Here is a 25,441-nt window from a genome sequence, read left to right on the forward strand (position 1 = left end):
GTACGAGAAAAGAGACTGATCAATAAATAACATCTTTTATTGAACACGCCCGTCTCTTCCTTTTCTCTACAAACTGGTGAAACTAAGAATGCACGTACTGACTGAGTAAAATAAGTTGTCTTTTGTTTTCACACGACTCTAGAGATACACTCTTGATTAGGGGAGAGCAAAGTTGTCATGTTCTATGGTTGTCAGAAACTAAATCCCTTCTTGTCTATCCAGGGAGGTTCAACTCCTCCTTGCCTATTCGAGAAAGTTTCTAGTGAACTCTGAGCTAGCTGGCAAACCCAAAACTTTAAGTCTAATATCGACAATAGAAGACCTAGTTAACGTCTGGTCTAGGCCTATACTATTGAAGGTATTATTCCAATGCGCAGAGCCTATTGGGATAATAGGAACTACACTACACTAGGACCGACCGGAGCCGAACCCCACCAATACCTGGTACTGGACCCCTTGCAGCAACCAAGGCTTGTTGTGTCCAGACACCAACGCTGAGTAAAACTGGCCAGCACGTCAAGGGACTACAGAGATAGTGAGACCCACAATGAGAATGGCCCAGCTGCCCTGTTTGCCCACTCCTGAAGAAACCAAATACCAACAGTGTGCTGCTGGCTGCTGCCAGCCGCAATCAACGCACCCCTGCACCAGCACTCCAGAGCACGAGTCCAAAGGAAGCTATGGTGCACATGGGGGTCCTGAGACCCACAAGGGCTGACCCCATCCTTGGGTTGGCCAGACTGGACTTCCAGTCGCCGCCTGCAGCCTTTTTCTGCAGGCCTCCCTCCAACTGCGAGTGACTCCAGCACCGAACCAGACACCAAAAGACACCACTGCATCCAAGCCCCACAGCCAGAGGAGAAGTGGATCAACGGTGCCCAAGCATCTCAAGGGTCGAGTGCCGCTGGAGGTTCCCACAGAATGGTCCCCCAGTCCCAGGTTCCAGCCCCCTTCTATAAAGGACCATTCCCTATTGAAGTGAAAGGGACACCCAACACAATAACTGAGCTCTGCAACCGGAAGCCCAAGAGCCTCCAATGACGACTTGTAGGTGTAGCCTAGGACCCGGACCCATACTCACCTTAAGTCCCGGAGAACAGTCCTGTAAGTCGCCCCCCATAGGATAACATTACTGCACCCAAAAATTACAGCCAACTTTAGAAAACTGCAAAAATACATAACTCGAAAAGTACTTGCCTGATTCCGATGATCTTGGTATCTAAATTCATATACAAGTATTTGTTATTTTTATACATTGGCGCTGGATTTCTTTATTGAGTGCGCGTCTCACTTATGGACTTTATGTATGCAATAAATGGTTAGCACTACCCTCTGATATCCCTAACTGCTCGCCCACTCTACCGAAAAAGAGAGCATTTGGGGTGTCACTTGTGCTTCTGTAAACTGATTGGGGTTTGCCTGGACTCTTTACACAGTGTACCAATTTTTAGGCCACTATATAAAGAGCCGGCTTTCTAAATTACTACTTTTAATTTTAGTTCTTGTTCATGGGAATCTTTTACGAAGTGAAAAGGGAGAGGACGTGGCTTATGGCTAGGGTGGTCGACCTCAAATCAGAGGAACTGAGTTCGAGTCTCGGCAAGGATGTGCAACATCATGTGATTCTGGGCAAATTATTTAATCTCCCTGTGCCTAACAAAAATTAATGTGTCCTCATATAACGCAACTGGTGCTCGTGTGACGGGCTCTGATACCCAATATCTTCAGATCAAGTTCACGCTATATAAAACTCTGGGGGGAAAAAAATAGCAGCTCTTCCTCCTCCCCTGGTGGTCACAATGATATGATCTTTATTAATTGAAAAAGATCCTAAGCTTCCTTAAAAGCAAACTGAAGTAACTGCCACTTTCAGGGCATGATGGAATATTGGAGCAGCGGGCTCGCATAAAGGAGTGCTTTCATTTTAGGCTTACTCTTTATTTTTGTCCATTTCCCAATAGGAGATTTTGCAAGAATAATTTTGTCTCTGTGTTCAGCTAATAACGTGGTTCGACTAAAATAGTTATTTATTCACATAGTCGACTAAGTAAGACAAGAGAGCAGAAGAAAGCTTAGGACCACTATGAAAGATAGGGGATTGGAACATTTGGAAGCCGCAGGGTAAAAAGAGGCATCAGATGACGTGATCATTTAGGTGGTTCATAATGTTGAAATCCATTCTCATGTCATCTTTATACTGTACATGTCAATCAAATTATATTTCCGCTGTCTTATTTTGAGAACAGTTGCCTTTACAAAAAAATTAAAACCCCAAATGCATACTTACTACTTCAGCTTCAGCTCTCGTCCTGAATGTAATCACTGCATGAAGGGAAGAGTCGTCGATCCGGCAGTCTTCAATTTCCCCAAATTGCTTTTTTGAAGAGAAAAAAAAAATTACTTCACTGACTAACATTTTATCATACTCAAATTGCAAGTATACTGTGGAAATCACATGACACAAAGAAACAGACACACATCTTTGGTAAAATGTATTTAAATGAATATGTTGCATTTGCACATTCTTTAAATTAACTTTTCCACTGGTGCCAGACCGGATCCTGAAAACATTTCACTAGCAATGCTGAGTCACTAGAGGGGGCTGTAGAACACCAGTCAAGGGTAAGCAAGTCACTAGTGTAAGTAATAAAGCTGGTCCATATAAAAAGTCTGATGTCAGTTCTACAATTAATTCTGTGATCCTGTTAAGTCTACAGAAGAAAACAAATTAACTGTTATATCCTTACGAGGTGAGGTGGAAGAAAGATGAGGAATTTGAAGGGGCCTAAAATGCATTAGAAAAATATAAAAAAGTAATATAGGAAGCTGGCTCTGTATATACAATACCAAAGTAAGGTATAGTGTGCACAGGGTCCAGTGGATCCCCAAAGGCTTACGAGGTACGAGGCTTACGATAGTACTTTACACTCTATTTGTGGTAGTGTGGACGAGCAGTAAGGCTTTATCAGAGATTAGTGTTAAGTATGTATTGTATACACACAAGCAAGAAATAAGGTCAAACACTCAATGACCAAACTCAGACCAATTGTTTTGCAAACAAATATTTCTTTGTTGGATTTTATTTTTAGAAACAAACCAGACTTGGTGTTGGTAAAAAAAAATAGTATGTTTCTGGTATAATACAGTTGTAGGCAATTCACCGCAGTTGGCTTTGTTACAGGCAGGTCAAATGTTCAGAAACAGTTAAAATTACTTTGCAGTTTATTTTTAGATTACTTTTAACCCGTTTACTGCTTCGAACGTTCCGCGCCAGTGCGGAACGTTCGAAGAAACGGGTGCGGCCGCGTCAGCCATTGGACGTGCGCAGCACCAGGGAGGTAGCTCGCGCAACGGCCGACAGCAGCAGCGAACGGGTTAAGGATGACATTTTCTACTCAGTGTGATACACACTGGGACATTTCCTGCATAAAAGGTAAGTCAGTTTGTCTTAAAAAACAGTTTCTTAGGTTCTCATACAATTTCCAACTCCACACAACTTTTTCACAGAAAAGCAATCAATGCAGTCCAATGGGAGAAAATCAGGTTATCGGTTTAAAGGGAAGTACTCGGGCCTGGGAGTTGGATTTCTGGGGTTAGAACAAGGGTTCCCCCAGGGTCCAAGAAGCACTCAAAAAGCACCCTCAGCGGCACTAGCGCGGCCGGGTGCAGAGTGCTGAGGCCCAATGTTATCCAATAGGCGATAGAGGGCCTCCGGTTGTTGACTGCTCATGGGCACGCCACTTAGATGTGGGAGCAAAGCTCCTAGGGTCTAGCTCAGGGCAAAGGAGGATCGGAATTAGCACACAAGGTGCACCTGCAGAGGCACAGGGGCTGCCGGATGCTGATTTGGAGTCGGGGCTCTGTTGTTTTCAATGAGTGTTTCAGGTTTTGGGTGTTGGCTGCAGGCCCGGTCCAGGAAGTCTTCCGGGAGGAACCAACAGCTCGGTAGGTAAGTTGGAAGGCTCGGGGACATAGGTGCACCTCAGGTCCTCTTCTTCAGAGCACAGATTGGCTGGATTCAAGGGTGTCTTTTGAGGTCGGATTTCACCTTATTGGCCACTCACCCCGGGGTGTGTCTCCGTTCAGAGGCTGCAGGTGACTTCGGGGAGGCCTGAAGGGGTCAACTGAGGGTGGACTCGGACTCTGGCACGCTGGGGGAGCATACTGGGACCGGTGGGCAACCCAGATTCGTGCCCTAGGCGAAGGATGTAGTGGTGGTTCCAGGCATCTGGTTTCTTGGTCTTCAACAGGCTTGGAGTCTTTTTTAGGATGAGCCTACCGCAGCGGGCATGCGCTGATCTATGGGAGGCTTATTGTGAGGGCTGAAAACTTCTCTGTGTGGGTATAACTCCTCCTGCATTGGATTGGCCTTTTCGTGTGTCTTTCAGCAATGAAAGCAGGCAAATGGCCAAAAGCGGGTGCATGTCCCACCTCTTCTTCTAATGTTGATTCCCACTGCGTTTTGCTCTAGGGATTGAGCAGCGGCACGCAGTGTGGCAGCTGCATTCCTTCCACAGCGGGTGCCTTTAACAAGGCTGTTTAAAATTATGTGAGCTTCTGGGAGGGTCAGGGGGCAAGGGCTGGGGCTTTGAAGGTGTCTGTTTACAGCGCTGTGAATATGTGCATGCTTATATCTTGTTTTTCCAGTAAGCGTTCTCCGCTCCTGCTTGGTGTAGCGCTAATAAACATACACGTGTTATTAACATTTTTCATAGCGGCTGACCTGGTCGCCAGACTTCACCAAGGAGAACCCGCTGGAGACCGGGAACATTGCTTTCTTCTCAACCAACTGTGTGGAAGGCACTGCCAGTAGCGGCGTCATCCTCACAGGAGAACGTACAGTGATGGGCCATATTCCCACCTAGACCTCCGGGTTAGAAGGCGGCCGCACGCCCATCGCCATTGAAATCGGGCTCTTTATCCATATCATCACCGGTGTGGCTGTCTTCCTGGGCATCAGCTTGCTCGCCCTGTCCCTCATCCTAGAGTACACCTGGCTGGAGGCGGTCAACTTCCTCATCGGCATCATTGTGGCTAACATGCCAGACGGGCTGCTGGCTACCGTCACGGTGTGTCTAACCTCTCATGGTGAACAGAATGGCCCGGAACAACTGCCTTGTGAAGAACCTGGAAGCCATTGAGACCCTGGGCTCCACCTCTACCATCTGCTCCGACAAAACCAGAATGCTGACCCAGAACCGAATGACTGTGGCCCACATGTGGTTCGACAACCAGATCCACAAAGCAGACACCACTGAGAACCAGAGCAGCACTTCTTTCGACAAAAGCTCGCCCACATGGGTTGTCCTTTGATGTGTAGCTGGCTTGTGCAACCGGGCAGATGCAGTATAGGGAGTCAAATGTTGCACAGGCGAAAAGACAGATTGGAACCCTCAACGCAGGTTTGCGTTTGGTTATACTTTGTTATAAATTGGATTGCGTTACAGATTACAACCAAGTTTTAGGGGGCATTGCTCTGTGTAACCCACTGGGATGCAGCAGCATGCATTACATATTCTTCTACTCATAATCATGCCAGTGGTGGTGGCAAGCCTGGCACAAGCAGGATCCCATGATAAAGTGAAAGTGTTTCCTGGCGGGAATACTGCTTCCTCTTTATCTACACATCAGGTATAGGTGGATAACAGTGGGTGCTAAAGTCCTCCTTAAGGTCTGCTACTGCCTTTAAAATGTCTCTCCCCAACAGAGTTGTGCGGTTTTCAAATTCTGCCCGTAACATTAGGAATTTCCAGATGGTAAGAGTAGGAAGGAGCAATGAATTGCTTGAAACTAACCTGACAGAAACTGCCCATTACCACTTTCAACACAAAACTACTGGCTGCATCACCACTAACAGCACCCTGTCTCCAGCTCCCACTGAACAAAATACTCTGCAGTCATCAATCACTGGCAACAAAATACAGCACCAAACAGGCATCGCTTGAGGCACCCAGTATCCAGAGCCCACTGACTACTAAACTGCATCACATACATTTCACTTGATGGCACCAATCACTAACCCAGATCTTTTGACTGGGTGTGAGTGTTTGATTGGCTCAGATGCTCCGTCCATCACCACCCCCTTTTGTACCGCTTTGTCGCCATAAGTTGGCAGGGTATGCTCAGACGTTGAGTCCCTTGCTCACTTTGCCACTGGATTCAAGCAAGCCTGGCTGAAGACGGCTGGAATGCCAGAAACCGGTCCTAGGAAGCTTGATTCCGGTCCAGGGAAGGCATGGCTTGGCAGTTCGGGCTGGACTGTTCCCATGAGGCACAGGGTCAAACTGATTTGCATATGGCCATGTCTGAACTGGGGTGGCAGAGTGAGCTAAAGAACGGTGATGGATCCAACCCAGATCTTTTGACTGGGTGTGAGTGTTTGATTGGTTCAGATGCTCCGTCCATCACCACCCCCTTTTGTACCGATGAGAGATAGCACATCATCATCCTGTATTGTTGTTATTCTCCATAAACAACTGGCCATTCCTATTCCCCATCACCTTCATATTCCATCAGTACCCTCTCACAATATCCTGCATGTTACAGACTGAACCCTTTACCAGATACTCACTAGCCATCGCACACCTAATTCCATCACTTTGACACACCAGCAGTACTTACTTACAACACCCAGCATCCAAAGATGGCATCCTGTATTCAACATTAATATCATGAGTCATACTGTATCCAGCACCCACTAAAAACCTATCTACCACAGTCAACCTTGAGGGAATGCTCTACAGTCTTCTGGCCTGGGTGAGTATGCAGCACGCGGGACCCATCAATAATCCATGGTACCTTAAGACAGCATCCACCATCACTCATCCTCTCACTGGTCTCGCTTCATAGCTAAACACTTTGTCTTCAACAAAGACCAGATCTCCCTTGAACAGCAGCTCTGTTAAACAAGCGTTGGCATAGCCAATAGGTCTCGCCTTTTGGACTTTATGTCAATCCTCCAAGGGCTTCTGGAAGTCGCTGGATGCAGGACAAAGTGACATTTGGCGCAGGATCTCTGGAGAAGTGCCGGTAGGGCTGGGGTCAGGTCAGTTCTTCTCTGCAGTCTCCTATGCTGGGCGTTTCTTTCATCCTTCTTCGTAGGTTGCGTGTATCTACCTTCTTTGTTCAGGGCTGCCCCCTAAATACTGTATTTAGGGGTGTTTTATGGGTCTCAAGGACAGTAGCCAATGTGCAGAAAGAGTCCGCAGCTTGCCTGCTCTTCTTGCTGGAAAATAATTGCTTTCCACATGAGGACTATGCTGGGGCAAGAACGCATTGTTCAAATGGTGGCCCAGTGAGAAAGATGAGCATCAAGTTAACAGCTGGATAAAGGATCTGAGTGGAAATTTGCTCTGAAGATGTTTTAAGAATCAAGCTACTGCAGACACTTTGAATAAGGAGCATTGGTAAGGTGAGTTTATGTGGGCACAAATCTGAGCCAAGGAACTTTCCATTGCACTTATTTTACTGTCAGTTAGAATACGTTCACTGTTCCAGTTTGAAGTGATTCAATCAGTTTTTTAAGACACCAAGTTACAAAGATTGACCAACGACTTCAATCGATCGCTCTTGTATGCCAACTTTTAGCTTCTACAATGACCTATAATATCGGATAGCAATTCAAAGTGGACTTGGGTAAACCTCTCAAGTTCCAAGCTTAAAGACTGAGCTTGTGCAGACCAGAGTGTACATCTTTTTGCTGCTAAAACGACTCTCCAATTACAAGAGTGGTGATGGTCTGTTGAGACTTGGATACAATGTGTGCCATACCAATCCAGAACTATTACTATCACATGGGCCCTGGACTGCCTGGTCTCTTGATGAACTGTATGCATTTAAAGCACAGAGTGTCCAGCAACTTGATTGAAGTAATTCTCACTTATTTTCTGACTTGATAAATTTGCATAAAGGTGCTTAGATCTGTAACACAAAATCACAATCGGCAGTGCTTATGTTGCTCGGCTTGTAGCTGCTCATGTGCCTGCAAAGCTCTTGTTCTCGGCTAGCAAACATTTGCAGAGTTGAAAATGTGAGTTTCTCGCCTAGCCAAAGACATGTAGAAATAAAGGCAACCTGAGGCTGGCGTAATTCATTCAAATTTTGCTTCAAAGTTTATCATGAATGCGTCATTGAGAATGAAGTGGAACAACAAAATGCAAGTGGCTGTTTGTGGTTCTTTTGTCTGCACTATTTTTTTAATGCAAAATGTGTCCTGTAACTAAAATACGGCGCAAAATTACAGATTTGCACTTTGCCAATTATGTGTAATTTGCCCAACATTTCATGTAACTATGCGAAAGCAAATTTTGCAAATCTCGCACATCCCTAGAATTATGATAGTGTTGCTGGTAAAGTCGATTGTGTGCCAAGGCTGCCTTGGTTTCTTCATCAGTAGAATCGCATTTTTTTTTATTACTGAGAGAGCTCATTGTTCACTTGGTGCAAAGCAGAGACCATTGTGGCCACGGGTTTTAAACCGATTGTGACACTTTTCGGTGCGCTGCTGCATCAGTTTCCTCCAGACTTCACCATTTCAGTGAAGAAAGAAGAAGAGCTTTGCTGTTTTTAGGGCGGTTTAGCTTTGGGAGAGGGTACAATAGGCAATTTTGCATCATGTAGAAAGGAAGATTCTCACCAATGATTGAGGCCATAGACATGTGTGCTCGGTAATATAATCTGTCAGATATGTTAGTTGCATGTAATGCACCTGAAACTACTGTTAATGTGAAACAAGGAAAAAGAATGAGCCAATCTACTCTAAAGTGAAAGACCAGATGAACAAGTTACTTACCTCCTGTAACGCTCTTTCTGGTACAGACTCTGAACCGTAGGTTCCTCACTTTTTGAATATTCCCTAGGCGTCAGACTGGATCCGGAAACTTTTTTATAATTACCTCTGCAAACCAGTGGCGCCATGCGGCTCTGCATTTAGGCTGTCCAGATAGGGAAATTCAGTGAGGGGGCCTATACAGGCATCACTTCTGCGCACTGATGTCAGTTGCTTTCAAGGGTTTACACCCCCCAGAACTACAGCCCCAATAACTATTTAGGTTTGAACAGTGTTAAGATTCCTAGACTTGGGATTTTATTAATGGGTAGTGCCCAACACACAGACTGGTCAGGATGGAAGGTGCAGTAAGAAATCTGTGTTTATATAGAGTCTCTACCACAAAAAGCGTTACTGAAAGTAACTAACTTGTTCTTCTGATATAGACTTCTAACCACAGATTTCTCCTCTTTTGAATAGATACCAGAGCAATTCCTATTAGGGGATGGTCTGTGAACTGGCTCAAACCGAAAAGTTCTGTAGGACCAAGCGGGTGAAATGCCTGTCTCAGTGAACCTGGCAGTCCAGACTGTAGTGCTTCTTGGAGCGATGCCAACGTAGCCACCTGGCAGATGTCAAGGACAAGAAAACAGCCTGCCAAGCCCATGATAGCAGCTATGGCTTTGGTGAAATGAGCTGGCAGACCTTCTGGAGGCTGCTTTTTTGAACAATGTGCAACAGATCTTGATGCACAGTCTGATCCAATGGAAGATAGTACTATTCCACACAGCCTTGTTCTTTTCACTCCAGCAAAGTCTTCAAAGAGCTGCCTTTGCACCAATATTGTTCCTTGGTATGATCAATTAAAAAATGATTTGGGGTCCAATCAATGGACTCTCCTCCACCTTACAGGGATGATGCAGATCACAGAACGCTGAAGAGTTATGGTTATTTTGACAAGGAACAGTGCACAACTTTAAGCACGAAGGATGCTCACATCTGGGAAACTAGTTTTTCTGGTAGTAACGTGGTATATTTGGCGATTGACAGACTGCGCCTCACTCACTTGCTATGCAGATATTATAGCAATGAGGAACACAGTCTTGAGTGTGAAAAGCTGAAAAGGACAATTGTTAAATGGCTCTAAGGAGTACACATCAAATATATGAGGACCAATTTAAGGTCCTACTGAGGCATGATGAAAGAAGAGTGAAGAAACAATCGTTGGATACCTTTAAAAAAAATGCATCACAACCAATGATTTAAACATTGAGGACCGGCCCGGCAACCGCAATAAAAAAAGCCAAGGTCCGAAAGGTATCTTTTAATTGTGCTCAAAGCAAAGCATTACCTGGGGAATTAAAAACACAACGTCAGAATACTTTGCCTAGCGCATGCAGCACCAAACCACAAATTTGTCCTGACAACAGGTGTATACATTTTTTGGCAAGGGACGCCTGGCTGCCAAGATGACTTCAACCACCTCCGAAGGATGGTCGAAGGAGGTCAAGTGTCACCGCTCAACCTCCATGCATGAAGATGTAGACAGCATAGGCCCGGCTGAAAACCCGTAACCCCTTGCTGCAACAGCAGGTCCTCCAGGAGGGACAGCCTGATTGGATGACAGATGCATACGCTCAGGATACCATACTTTATGTGCCCAATTTGAGGCAACTAGAATGATTTGGGCCCAGTGTAGTAAAGTGCCTCTCTTTGTCATGGTCACTCCCACTTTATACCACTGGTACTAATGTTTTTTGACTGATGTGCACTGCGTTCATGCTAACCAGGCCCCAGTGCCAGGGATCTTTCCTTGAAAAGCAGGTAAAATGGTCTAATTGTAACACAATTGGCACACACTTTAATACCCTTGTAAGTCCATAGTAAGTGTAACCCCTGGTACCTAGTGATTGGGTACTAAAGAGGGTCCCCTAAGGGATGTAGCATGTATTATGCCACTCCAAGGGACCCCCCAATACAAATTGCATGCAGCCTGCCATTGGAGACTGCTTTTCACAGTGCAAACCATGAGTGAAAACACGACATAGCATACTCAGTGTGTGCCATGCCAAAGTCAATGCACGTAATATATGCAAGTCACCCTTGGAGCAGGCGGCCTTGTAACCCTACGGTAGGGTGAATTTTATTACATGTGAGGACATATCCGCAGCTAGGCCCCAGTGCTGTCTAGTTCAATTACTATATGGTACAAGTAAACAGGGAAGCCATTTTAAGTACATTTAATGGGCACTGGCCATTACAAGTTCCTAAGCTACAGGAAGGCTTTCCTGAAACTTATGTTGTTTGGTATCAAGGTCAAGGAAAGCTCTATTCGATTGTTATTGTGCCAATCATAAAAGCACATACACAACAAGAAAATTTCATATACAGTTTCATTATGATTTACATAAGATAAAAACACAGCATAGTGTTTAGGGTGTCATAAAAGCATACAGATACAAATATTACAATTTAAAACCTGCTAATCACAGGGAAGGAAGGGCCCAGAAATTAAAAAGCATAAAATATCATATGTTTCCGCTGCAGGATCGCCTTCTTTAAAAACTTAGCTACTCTCCACGCAACGTGTTCATTTTCCAATAACTGCAACCAGATAAAAGCTGGACGGCACTGCCTTACACCTTGACGTCTTAAAAGTGTAGTTATCCACACTTTCCTCAACTCTACATAAAATTTACAAAAAAAATAGTAAATGAATCGTGGAATACTCAGAACGTCTGTCAAGTTTCAAGTTTCGTGACCAATCATTCATGGATGGTGTTGTCATTATTCTATGGACATTTCCCAATCTAAATCTTGTCGGAAGCATCCTGTCGAAGGCGCCTGGTAAAAATAATAGGTAAGGCTCCATTCGTATACAGGAAAGCGTTAGATGGTGTTGCAAGACGGATTAGTTACTTACCTGTAATCCTAGTTCTCTTCCAGGGGTATCCTCATCAAAGTCATAAGCATTAGAATATTCCCGCCCATGCGCGGGACCCCGGAAACACTATATTATATGTGCCCCACATATATATACTCATATATATATATATATATATATATATATATATATATATATATATATATATATATATATATATATATATATATATATATATATACACACACACACATATATATATATATATATATATACAATAGAAGCCCAATCACACCAGAGCTGAAATATGCTGTGAAGAATTTCCACCATACATGAATAATATGCATTAGAAACATGAGAAACAACACCAAAGATTGTTTAGAGACTGTTTTAATGCTTAGGCAGCAGTAGAATCTCTTATAACTCACTGAAAGCATAGAAAGCTCCCAGGCTGCATTGCAAACACACAGTCTAAAAAGACTGAAAAGCTAACCTGTAGCTGTATACAAAAAACTGACACTGTGCCTTTAAGGCACCCATGACCCCCGGTATCCCATCATGCTTCAGGGGTGACAGTTAGGTCAGTTGTTCTTTTCGGAGACTGAAACAAACCCAGTAACAAAATAGGTTAACAATATCTCCTTATTAAAGAATATCCTTTGCCCGGGGAGGCGGGAGGGTTGCTTATGACTTTGTTGAGGATACCCCTGGAAGTGGAAGAGAACTAGGATTACAGGTAAGTAACTAATCCTTCTCTTCCAGGGGATCCTCATCAATAGTCATAAGCATTAGAATAGAATAGCGAGCCTCTCCTCTTCCCTGCGGGCAAAGGAATGACAAGACAGTAATCTCATCAACAAGCCTGAGCAGGCTATAGGCTACTGTCACCCTTGGGGTCACAAGAAGGAAGGAGCCAATACTGGAGGGCGACAGTTCAACTATTTATTTAGCACAAAAGAAAGTACTGGGTAGAACACAATAATAATAAGGGTCCAAGTTCCTTTGTTCTTCAGGTTCTTATCCCCTTGTCATGGACGTCCGGGTTCCAGCGCATGCAAAGGAAAAGGAAAACAACGAGGCTTTAGTGGACTGTCATGTTTCTAAGCTACTGGCTAGGACAGGGAGTGAGGGAACAGATAACCACCACCATCATTGCTACGACCACTCCTTACAGAGACCCGTGTTTGGTGCAGAATGAAGAACACGGTGCCCAGACGGTACCTCGACGGCCTACCCTGTCCCTCCCCTCTTGAACTGAAATAAGGAACGCAAACGGCCACGCACCTGGAGAAGCCACGCATCCTCCTTCGCGTGGCTGGGCGGAACACAGAAACGTTGGCCTCCTTGCTTCGCTGCTACCGCTGCATCCGCCTTCTGGTTCTCCTTGCCGGCTTCTCTGCACCCGATGTCGGCTCTCAGAAGGGGCTCCTCTGCATTGTCTTCGGCTTCTGGTCCTGTCAGTTCGTTGCTACCGTCCTCGTTCCGGCTGGCGTTGGACTCCTGGCGCTGCACTTCTTCCTCCCAAGACGAGTCCTTCGGGAGCACACCAGCGTCGGCGTCTTCCGGGTCCTCCCCCATAAGACGCGAGGTCGAACCCGATAGGCCCACAAAGTCAGGTGGTCCGGGGGCGAGGTCCTTCACACGAAACCCCAGGCTGTCCTTAAAGGGCCCGTAGCTGTCGGTCTGTGGGGGAGACGAAGAGGCAGTTAGCTCAGCCTGTGCCGAGCAGGGGACTCCCTGACAGCTACCCAAACAGATTTCTCAAGGAGGCTTGCCCTACTTGAGTATCGGCCCTGGAATCAGATTCGAGACAGTAATGCCTCGTAAAGGTATGAACCGATTTCCAGGTTGCAGCCTTGCATATTTCTGACATTAGAATGTCATGTAAGAAAGCTACTGTAGCGGCTTTCCCTCTAGTGGAATGCGCTTTGGGTGACACCAATAAAGGCTTGCCTGCAAGCTGATAGGCCAATTTAATGCAAGAGACAATCCATCTGGAGATGGACCTCTTGGCCGCTGGAAAGCCCGTCCTCATTGAATCATAGTTCACAAACAGTTGATCCGTTTTCCTGATCCCTTTAGTCTTTTCCAAATAGAACTTGAGCACTCTCTTAAGATCCAAGGAGTGCAGTGACCGCTCGGCTGGGGTCGTAGGATTTGGGAAATGGACTGATTTATATGAAAATCAGAAACTACTTTAGGCAAGAAAGATGGATGAGCCCTCAGGACTACTCTATTGTGGTGGAAAACAGTATATGGTTCCTTCGCACAGAGCGCTTGTATCTCGCTTACTCTGCGCGCTGAGGTAATCGCCACCAAAAAGGCCGCTTTCCAAGAGAGATGTTGCAAGGAGGCCTTGTGGATGGGCTCGAAAGGAGGTGACATTAACCTGGATAGAACCAGGTTCAATTCCCAAGGAGGAGAAGGATTTCGCACAGGAGGATACACTTTTTTCAACCCCTGGAGGAAGTCCTTAACCACCGGAACCTGAAAGAAAGAAATCTGGTTAGGTGATTTCCTGTACTCTACTATGGCTGACAAATGCACTCTAATGGAAGCATATTTCAAACCAGAAGTTGCCAAGGAAAGGAGGTATGGCAGGATTACCTCATCCTGCATTTTAGTCGTATCTAAGTGATGATCCCTACACCATATGTAGAACCTTTTTCACTTGAACGCATAAGACGCTCTTGTGGAAGGTCTCTTAGCCTCCTTTAAAATATGCATACATTCGGGAGGCAGATCCAAATGCCCATATTGCAGGACCTCGGGTGCCATGCTGTCAGGTTCAGTGATGAGAGGTTGGGATGTAGTATCCTCCCGTTCATCTTGCTCAACAGGTCCGGTTTGCAAGGAAGTCGTCTGTGTGGACACACAGACAGATGCAGCAGGTCCGGGTACCACCACTGTCGTGGCCAATCCGGAGCTATCAAGATCATCTCCATGTCCGACCTGAGGAGCTTGGACACTACCTTCGAAATCAGAGGCAGGGGAGGAGACGCGTAAACAAATATTCCCGACCAATCCATCAGGAAAGTGTTCCCTTGCGTCCCTGGCCAGTGGAATCTGGACGTGAAGGCGTGGCATTTTGCGCTTTCTTCGTCCGCAAACAAGTCTATGGCTGGACGACCCCAACAACGAAAAAGCTCTTCTACCACTTCGTCGTTTAGCACCCAGTCTGGCTGATCTTCGAAGTGCCTGCTGAGTGCGTCTGCTTTGATGTTTAACTCGCCTGGAAGGTGCACCGCCACCACTGAAAGGTTTCGAGAGAGAAGCCAGTGTCAGATGGTTTGAGCCTCCCGGGAGAGAGGGCGTGACCATGTGCCTCCTTGTTTGTTCAGATAGAACATGGTGGTTGTATTGTCTGTCTGAACTAAGACTGAGTTGGACTCGATCGCTGGAAGAAAAGCTTTGAGAGCTAGAAACACCGCTCTGAGCTCCAGCATGTTTATGTGGTACGTCCGCTCCTGTGCAGACCACTGACCCTGAATCTGAAGGGGACCCATGTGCGCTCCCCAGCCTTGTAGAGAGGCATCTGTCACTATAGACTGGGTTGGTAGTGGCTGGTGAAAAGTCACTCCCACTAGCACATTCCTCGTCCGAGTCCACCATTTGATGGCATCCTTCGCTGCTTGGGAAAGAGTGATACAATCTTCCCAACGCCCTGTCGCCTGGTCCCACTGGTCTTCGAGAGCCTGTTGTAGAGGCCGCATTCTCAGCCTGGCGTTCGGGATGAGAAAAATGCAGGACGCCATGGAACCCAACAGGGAGGCTACCTGTCGGACTGTTGGAAGCCGAGACTCTAATAGAATCCCACACTTCTGCCTCATGGAAAAAAGTCTCTCCTCCGAAGGAAACGCTTTTCCCAATTTTGTGTCCAGAACGGAGCCTAGGTAGTGGATGGACTGTGTCGGCCGCTGGACTGACTTCTCCAGGTTCACATGGAGACCGAGCCTGTGCAACTGGTGTAGGCAAAGTTGCAGATCGTGCGTTACCTGTACCGGAGACGGGCCCTTTAGGAGCCAGTCGTCCAGGCATGGGTAGATGAAGAGTCCCTTTTTGTGAAGAAAAGCTGCCACCACTGCCATGCATTTGGTGAAGACTCGTGGTGCGGACTTGAGTCCAAAGGGTAGCACCTTGTACTGGTAGTGTTTGCTTCCTACGACAAACCTCAAGTACTTGCGATGCTGTAGAGCAATCGGAATGTGAAAGTATGCATCTTGCAGATCGACCGAACACATCCAATCTCCGGCTTGAAGATGTGTGCATATTTGTTGAAGAGCTAACATGCAGAACTTTTCTCTGACGATGACTTTGTTTAGGAGACGCAGATCGAGTATAGGTCTGAACTTGTCCTCCTGATTTTTTTGGGGGACAAGAAAGTATCTGGAGTAGACTCCCTTCCATCTTTGAGAGGGAGGAACTTCCTCTATAGCTCTTTTTTGTAGGAGGACTGTCACCTCTCTTCGGAGCAAGCTCAGCTGGTGAGGGCAAGAGTTCTTTGGAGGAATGCTTTTCGGGAGCGCACGGAAACATAGCTTGTATCTATTGCGCAGTATATTCAGCACCCACTGATCTTTTGTGATGCTGACCCACTCTGCCAGGTGTTGTGCAGCCCTTCCTCCCACTGGAGTGGGCAACGGCGCCAGAGGAAGCCACTGATCAAGCCTTTCCTCCTCTCGTGGTGGTAGAGGACTGCTGGTGACCTCCTCTACCTCTGTTGGATTTGCCTCGGAACTGGGATTTTCCCTGGTTCTTATTCTGGGACCACTGAGGGGTTTGAACCCTCTGTTGAGCCCCTCTCCCCCTGTTGGTCTTAAAGCGGCATTTGAATTATTTTTTCTTCTCCAAACCCACCGCTTTTACCTTATCCAGTTCAGTCTTCATACGGGTCATCTCTTCGTCAGCATGTTCTCCGATGAGAGAGGAACCCAAAAAGGGAAGATTAAGGATGCGATGCTGAGCATCTGGCTTCAGCCATGTGAGGTGCAACCAAGCCGACCTCCTGGCACAAACCCCATGTGAGTAGGAATGTGCCGCAAGCACTGCACCGTCCGCTGCTGTGCTTATCAACTGGTTCGCCACCAGACATCCTTCTGTCATAGTTTCTTCGAAGTCCTTCTGGTCTTCCTTTGGAAGTTTGGACTTGAACCTTTCCATGGAGTCCCATAAGGCTCTGTCGTATCTACCCAGCAGTGCGGCCGCACTGGAGACCTTCAGTGTGGAGGCAGCTGAATTGCAAACTTTGCAACCCCACGAATCCTGAGATTTGCTGTCCTTATCTGGTGGGACTGAAGAGGAAGCAGCAACTGCATGCGTCTTCCTTGCCGCTGCCACTATCACAGAGTCTGCTGGAGGGTCAGATTTTACAAAAACTGGGTCAGAAGAAGCCGGTTTGTATTTTTTCTGAATGCGGGCTGTCGTAGTAACCTGGGGGACAGACATGTCAATGCTCAGCTTCTGAGCTCCTCTTTGCAGGACATCTAGGTAAGTGCCGATGTCATCCACTGGAGAGGATCTAGAAGTAGGACTATCTGTCAGCGTGGGAGAGTAATCCCTTTTGAAAGACCTGGTAGAAGAGGTAGATGAAGTAGACGGAGTTCTTCGACGTCTAAGGTGGGCACCGTGCCTCCTCTCACGTGACCTTCTGAAATGGTCTTCTCTTCTAGGAGAGCGAGATCTGACCGGATCTTCTCTTCTAGGAGAACGAGATCTGACCAGATCTTCTCTTCCGGGAGATCGAGATCTAACCGGATCTTCCCTTCTGGGAGAGCGAGGTCTGGTTGGTCTTCTCACAGGTGATTTGTCTGCTTGGAGCCTGGGAGGACTACGCCTGTCCACTTCATCCACCAGTCTCTGGAGAGGAGATCTGTGTTGAGGACTGACATACTCTTGCATACGTTTGGCAGCCCCTGTATCTCGCCAATGGTCCAATGACTTATACCATCTGGGAGACAGTCTGACCTCCGCAGCCGAAGGATCTGGCTGACGCACAGGAGATCCGAGGACAGGACTTCTGGACCTTGAGGATGTTGTTGAGGAGCCAGAAGACTGTGAAGTAGAATGGCGAGAAGCTGACTCCGTAACCATGATCACAGAGTTTCTTGACGACGATCGAGCCCTTTCCGAATGTCTCGACGTCGAGCGTTCTGGCGTCGTACGTTTTTCTCTCGACGCCGAATGCTTCCGGGGAGTCGGCGGATCCCGCAATCTCGACCTCGAATGCCTCGACGACGATCGATGCGAGGATCTATGGTCTCTCGATGTCGAGTGGTGATGACCAGCCGTCGACGGAGCCCTCTCTCTTGACGTCGAACGGCGATGACCAGCCATCGACGGAGCCCTCTCTCTCGACGTCGAATGTCTGTGCGACGACGGCGGAGGGGTATTGGTCACCCTCGACGCCGAACGTTGACGAAACGTCGACAGAGACTGCGTCTTCGACGCCGATCTACGTTTCGCTGTCGACGGCGGAGGGGTCTTGGTCCTCGACGCCGAACGTCGTTTCTTAGACGACGGCGGAGGGGTCACACTTCTCGACGCCGGTCGCCGCCTGGATGACGACAGCGGAGGAGTGACCTCACTCGACGCCGATCGTCGCCTGGTTGACGACGGCGGAGGGGCCTTGGATCTCGACGCCGACCGTCGCCCGGTTGACGGCGGCGGAGTCACATTTCTCGACGCCGATCGTCGCCCGGTTGACGATGGCGGAGGGGATTTCGACAACTGAGCTGGATCCTTCGACGTCGTCGACGTACCTGGTCTTCTTTTCGACGGCGAGCCCGCCGTCGACAGTAGTTTTGAAGATGAATGACCCACCGGTGGCTCTTTCCTCAGTGCCAAGCCTGACGCTGAAGGGTGTGAAGACTTCTCTTTTGAAGATGTTCTAGCCTTCTTGGAGCCCTTCTTCACCGGAGACCTTCCTCTGGATGACCTGTGAGCCAGGCCATAGATGCGAATTCTCTCCCTGTCTTTGAGAGTTCTTCCTGACAGCTGCTCGCAGTGAGGACAGGTGCCTGGATCATGTTCTTCAGGCAGACACAGGATACAAACGTCGTGGTTGTCGGATTTTGCCTTCTTGTTGCCACAAGAAGGACATTTGTCAAAAAGTTAAGGCATTCTCAGCTGAAAATGCTCACTAAACTGACTTAAAAAGACAGTTTATTACTTGACTAGATGTAAAATGTCAAAGTAATAGAAAAAGTTGTTAAGAATGAAGTAATTTTCTGTCAGAAAACAGAAATTAGTGGAGCTGTGTTACCAGGTCCCTTCCTGAAGGAGCCGGAAAGAACAACTGACCTAACTTTCACCCCCGAGGCATGATGGGATACCGGGGGTCATGGGTGCCTTAAAGGCACGGTGTCAGTTTTTTGTATATAGCTACAGGTTAGATTTTCAGTCTTTTTAGACTGTGTGTTTGCAATGCAGCCTGTGAGCTCCCCTGGCGGCTTCTTCCTCAATTTCTTAGCAAAGGATGATAGGGCTGTGGTTGATCTAATGAACCCAAGCTTTTTAGTAGTTATCGCCTGGGACTAGGTGTCATTCTGGCTGAATAGAATGCCGAGATACGAAAAATTCCTGGTTGTGGCTAACTTATTACCGTCCAGAAACATTTCCCTTAATCTCTGAATCTCTTTGCCGCATCTCATGACAAAAGTTTTAGAAACGTTAATGCTAAGTCCCAGGTCTTCCATGAAGTCATTAAAACTGTTGAGGACCCCCTGCAGGCCATTTGGTGTCCAGGCCATTAAAATTGCCTCGTCTGCATATAGAAGAGCAGGAATAGGTCGCCCTCCAACTTGTGAGAAATCTTGTCCCTGCCTAACCAGTGCTTCGCCCAGGCCATTTATGTACAAATTAAAAAGGAAGGGGGCCAGGACACAACCCTGCCTGACCCCTCTCCTGTTGGGGAATGAATCAGTACGTTCCCCTCCTATGCCATAACGAACACTGGCAGAGGCTCCGTTGTACAGTTGTTGCAGTAGCGCTATAATGTTTGGGTCAACCCCCTCTGCTACGAGAACCTCCCATAGCCTCCCATGCCTTACGGAGTCGAAGGCCGCAGTGAGGTCCACGAACACCAAAAAGAGACAGCCCTTTTTTGATCTGGTATATTTACCAATACAAATAGACAGGTTTAGGCTTTGTTCTGTAGTGCCTAGACCTTCTCGAAAACCATACTGTAGGTCGAACAATAACAGATCGTCTTCTCTCCAGTCTTGCAAGCACTCCAGAACAATGCAGCACACCACTTTTACCATGAGTCAAGAAGGGAAATCAACCTATAACACCCCGGGTCGTGACGATCACCTTTTTTAAATATTGGGATAATTATTGATTCCATCCAAGTCTTTGGTATTGATGCTCTAAAGCTGGCATTTATGACTTGAGTTTTAATAGGGCCCCAGAGGGAGATATTAGATTTAAATAAATCAACAGGTACTGGTCCCGGGGCCCTGCCACCCAGACTTTTGGAGAGCGCTCTAATCACTTCATCCAGTGTAACTTGCAGCTCACCCCATCTGGCTGAGCTGCGAGGGTAGGGAGCAGTTGTGGGTCAGAAGTTCCTAGGTTGTTATAAACCTTGGTATAATGATTAATCCATGCCGCCTCCGATATTGCGATCTCAATTGTGGGACCGCTACCGTCTGATAGAAAGAGGGCCTTTACTGCCCTCATAATGCCACACTATCTTTCTGTATAGCCGTTGTGTGGAGAGTTTCCCATGCTTCCTGTCTCAAGATGCATTTTCTGTCCACGATAGCCCGCTTGTACTCTGCTCTAACCTGTCTCACCCTGTTGGGGGATCTTGGTTGCCTATGCAACTCCTGTTTCAGGTTAGTATGTGCTGGTGTGCACGGTTTATCAAACCACCCTTGTTATTTATGATTGTTGCGGTGTTTCACAGATAATAAACTCTTGATCTCACTATATATATAACTAAAAAGGAATGTACAACGCTATCACAGGAGGATGTCTCATTCAAACAGATGTCAAAAGCTGATTTACTATTCTTAATTAGTTTAGTAATCACCTCATCAGGGTCCACTTTAGACCATCGTACAGAGTATCCATTATTTCTGCCCAATTCGAGGTTGCCTGTTGTTGGGTGATTTTGTTTGACCTTCTTAGGTTTGCGTGGAGGAAGTTTAACCTCCAAACAAAGCGGGAAGTGGTCACTCTTTGGATTATCACCAACCTTGAAAGAACAAACCCTGAGTGCAAATGAGCATGAAACTAACATAAAATCGATTGTAGACGCTAGTCCTCTTCCATTAAAAGTGATTGGCAAGGATACAGGGGTGGTTAGTAGGTCGTTCACAATACCCAGATCCTTAGTATGCACAAGCTCATTAAACAAGTCATGGCGTGTGACAGAAGTGAGTATTACACACCCCGCCATCATTCTCAAGTCCACATATTCTAATGCCAACAGATGTACCCATTGCGCAGTAGAATCCCCCATCAAAATAATCATACAATCTGAAGTACCCCGCATTGCAGATGTCTGACAAAGTCCCAGATAACTTCCCAGCCAGAGTGTTAATTTCTCCAGGTGGCACATTGTTATAGAAACTAGCCAAAACTATGCAGTGGGTAGTGCCCAATGAGAATTCTAAAGTGTGATAATAGCAATCCCCCGCACGAAAGGCTATATTTTCAATCACCAAACTATTCGAGATATATGTACAGAGTCCGCCCTTAGGTCTGCCGCCTAAAGAACAAGTTACTTACCTTGTTCGGTAACAATGTATCTGGTAGAGACATAGTCTAGCTGCAGATTCCTTAACTTAGAATATCCCCAGGCGTCAGACTGGTCCGGAAAATCTTGCACACCAGCACCTCTGAGTGCGGGGGCTCTGTACAGCTCCGCCCTGACGTCATCCATGGATGTGCCATCAGGGGAGCCATATATGCCCCGCCCCGGTGCGCCGACATCAGTTTGTGTCAGAAGACTTTTCCGTGTCAGAACGCGAAGCCACTTTGGGGTGCCTACAACCCCTATATGACCACTTCCTGTAGGGAGCGGGTATAACCCGGATCCAGTGAATCTAATTTCACACAAAAAACAGGATGGTGGAATTCTATTATTTGTGTTCACTTCAGGTAACCCTCCTTAGGGGTGTAATTAGCCTTATAGTGAACATGCATCCTGACTAGCTAATTTTCCTACCTGTCCGGGTGCCAAATGAGCTCAGGGCAAAGGCTGTCATTTCCCTTGTCTGGGGAAAGCCGGGGTCACATATCAAAGGCAGCAGAGGCCTTTGAAGCCTTCTGCCTTCATATGCTGATTACTAGTCATCCTGTTTAGAGGAGGTGACAACACCTTCGGCCGGAGCATGCATTGTTTCTGACAGACGAACGTGTGGACTCTCACCAGCGGGGGGTCAGAATCCTGTCCTTGGTGGCAGGCTGGTCTACACCAGTCAGCCAGTACACCAGAGGTTGGTAGTTTTTTAGGGGGCATCTCTAAGGTGCCCTCTGGGTCCATGTTTTAATATATCAACTACTTGCATAAGTATATATTTATTAAGACAAGGTGTTTGAAACCAAACACCATAGGTTTCTGGGAAGCCATCATGTAGCTGGTGAAATCAATGGCCAGTGCCCGGTACATGTACTCAAATAACTTCCCTATTCACTTGTGCTATCTAGTAATTGGACAAGACCACACAGCAGATATGCCCTCACATGGAATATTATGCATCCTGCATTAGGGCTATAATGCCTGCTGTAGGGGCGACTTACATATATTTCATGCAGTGACTGGTGACACAGAACACAGGGTGTGTGCCATGTTGTGTTTTCACTTTTGACTGCACCATTTCATGCAGCCTGCAACAGGGAGCCCTCTTTAGTTCCTATGGCCTTGGTACCATTTACTAGGGGCTTATAAGGATGCCAAAGGTCTTGCCAATTGAGTAACAACTGCACAGGTACCTTGCTTTTGGGAAAGAACACTGTCACTGGGGACCTGGTTAACAGGAACCCAGCACACTTCAGTCAAAGTTGTAACATATGCACCAGGCAAACAATGGGGGGTGACAATGTAAAAAAGAGGGGGTGACACACACACACACGAAAGAGGATGAGACTAACATTTCCCTAGTCTTCACTGTCTAAGTGGAAAAACTTGGAAAGAACATATCCATTGGCATTGTCAGTCTAGGTTCCACTGTAAAGTCCATTCCCTGTAGGGAGATGGACACCCCCCAAAAAAGTTTGGGGGTTTTACCTTTCATTTGCATCAGCCAGCAGAGAGACCTGGTGTCAGTCTGTAGAAGGAAGTGAGTACCAAAAAGGCATGGTTTCAGTTTGTTTAGGGACCAAACCACAGCAAAAGCTTCCACCTCAGTGGCACTCCAACGCTGTTACCTGGGTAGTAACCTCCTGCTAATGGAAGCAACAGGCTGGTCATGGTCACCATAGTTGGTCTGAGATGGGACCACTCCTGTCCCATGTTCAGAGGCATCACTCTGCATTATGAACTGCAGCTTTAGGAATGGGTGCTGAGCACATTACCTTCTTCAGGGTGTCAAAAGTCTTTTGAAAGCTCACTGTCTCACCTTCTTTGGTTGCTTCTGTGAGGGGTGTAACAATGGTACAACACTACTTCACAAACCCTCCTGTAGTACTCAGTCAAGCCCAGTCTAGAATGGTATGGATCTTGTGTTGTAAAGGTTGAACTTGGCCTCTACTTACAAGGTGGCCAAAGTGAACAACTGTGCCCTGCCCTATCTGGCACTTGCTGGCCTTAATAGTGAGGCATTTGTCTTGCAGAGCATCAAGGACCTTTCCATGGAGGATCAGGTGATCCTGCCAAGTAGAACTACAGACAGCAATATTGTCCAGATACACTGCACTAAAAGTCTCCAACCCAGCAAGGACTTTTCCGCCAACATTTGAAAGGTGGCAAGGGCATTCTTTCACCCAAATGGCTTACAAATGAACTGGAAATGTCCATCTACGGTCAAGAATATGGTCTTTTCTTTTGCTCCTGGGGTCAGAACAATCTGCCAGTACACGGATGTCAAATCAAAAGTACTGAGAAATGTGGTTGCCCTTAATCGGCCAATCAACTCATCAGCTCCAGAACTTGGGTTGCAGTTCCGACATTCAATGCATAAGGAGGGCAGTTTATGTTCAATTCTGAGCGCAGGGTGTTTATGAATAAATGTGGATTTGGTAGATGTAGGTAGGAACAAACAGCTGAATGTTTGCATCAAATTATTGTGAACTTGATAATTAAAGTAGAGCTTGTGGATCATCAGCAGTCATTTTATCCAATTTTGGTTAGCTAGAGAGGTGTCTATGGTACAGCAGAATAAGGCATTGCATGTCCAATGTGAGAATGACATAAAGGGGGCTGGTATGTCTGTGTTGGTGTGGGACTGCTGGTACAGACCAGTTGTAAGGGAGTGTAAGCTGTGGGTGATTTTTCAAACTGTCTGACAGCAACCAAGCTTGTATGTAAAGTTAAGGGGCAGTTTATGCAAAAGAATTCAGTGAATGCCCAGGAGGACAATAAAATACCACAGTGTGCATATGGGATGAAGAGATTAAAGTAAATGCCATCTTAAAGACGTCTCTAAGGAGTCTAGCCGATGATATAGTAACGGTGTTCCTCTTCGAATGGGAAACCGTATTGTGCACGGATCAGAGAACAGTAGTGTGTTTTGCCTATTTTCGAGGTTTCAGTGATTGCTGTGACCAGGAGAGGGCGAAGGGAACAAATGTCCAAGGGATATGTAATATTGGACATCGTACATATATTGGGAGGGTAATGGTGTTGAGCATTTGAAGCTGAGAAGCTTGCAATTTGTCTAGAAACTACTTAGTAGAACAGTACAGCATCATCCGTAATTTTGTGTGTGTGAGGTCTATTTTTTCTCCGAAATTTCTGCTAATGTTCCATATAATTATTTAATAATGGACTCCAATTCAAACAGATTAACACCAAATACTTACAGCAAAATGAGGAAGAAGGTCTTCTCTGTCGCTCTCTAAAAAGGCAGTTATTTCTAGCGCCCTTGGACGATGGTCAACTACTGCATGGAGAGGAAGACCTCTTCCTCTACCACGAAGTCCCCTGCCTCGACCACGGGACATACCACGTCCTCTTGCATGAATACCTCTGCCCCTGCCCCGTCCTCTGGAGGAAGACAGAACACCTCGTTTTGCTGCCTAAAAGGAACATTTTTAAATGGTTACTCAAAACATTACTCTGCAGTCAACCTGTCAAATAAAATAGCAAAAGCAGGCATTAAACATATGAATTAGCATACATTAAGGAAGAGATTCAGATTTGCTTTACCGTGTGATTAATTAAAATCTTTGCAATATTTAAATGTTGCAAGAGCAAATAAATTAAATGACTTGTGACCAGAGTTCATTAAGCATCAAAAAGTACAGATAGAGGCTGGATAGCGCGGTCAACAATCATACTAAAGCACAAGTTACTTACTTCTGTAACAATATATCTGTAAGAGACATTAGTTAGTGATAGATTCCTTACCTTAGAATAACCCCAGGCATCAGGCTGGATACGGAAATTTTTTCTGCTTAGCAGTACCTCTGCACGCCAGTAGGTGGCGTCCTGCGGCTCCACGCCCGCCACTGGCGTCGTGGGCACGAGATGACATCACGGAGAGTACTTAGGCACCACCCATGCGCGCTGACGTCCGTTCTGTACACAACTATTCCGCACCGAAACGCAGAGCCATGCCAGATACCGACAATTGGGTGCATAAAACTGGGGCCCTAAAAGGGGATGACCTTAACCCTAGTAA

General features: G+C 46.5%; 1 protein-coding gene and 1 long non-coding RNA gene across 9 annotated transcripts in view; one reads left to right on the plus strand and one right to left on the minus strand.

Annotated features, from left to right (window-relative positions):
* RBM26 (RNA binding motif protein 26) overlaps positions 1 to 25,441 on the minus strand; it is an 812,370-nt gene that overhangs the window by 132,058 nt on the left and 654,871 nt on the right. For all 8 annotated transcript variants that reach the window (XR_013599857.1, XR_013599856.1, XM_078657487.1 and 5 more), the window contains 2 exons: positions 24,621 to 24,836; positions 2,288 to 2,374 (listed from right to left, as the gene is read on the minus strand). Coding sequence is in view for 6 of the 8 variants with exons in the window: in XM_078657487.1 (XP_078513613.1) it covers positions 2,288 to 2,374; positions 24,621 to 24,836 (303 nt within the window). In the remaining 2 variants the exon portion in view is untranslated. The remainder of the gene's footprint in view (positions 1 to 2,287; positions 2,375 to 24,620; positions 24,837 to 25,441) is intronic.
* Positions 1 to 25,441, plus strand: part of LOC144772855 (uncharacterized) — a 106,942-nt gene that overhangs the window by 16,631 nt on the left and 64,870 nt on the right. The window lies entirely within an intron of this gene.

This window comes from Lissotriton helveticus, chromosome 8, assembly GCF_964261635.1.
Source record: "Lissotriton helveticus chromosome 8, aLisHel1.1, whole genome shotgun sequence".
In the NCBI taxonomy this organism is placed as follows: Eukaryota; Metazoa; Chordata; class Amphibia; order Caudata; family Salamandridae; genus Lissotriton; species Lissotriton helveticus.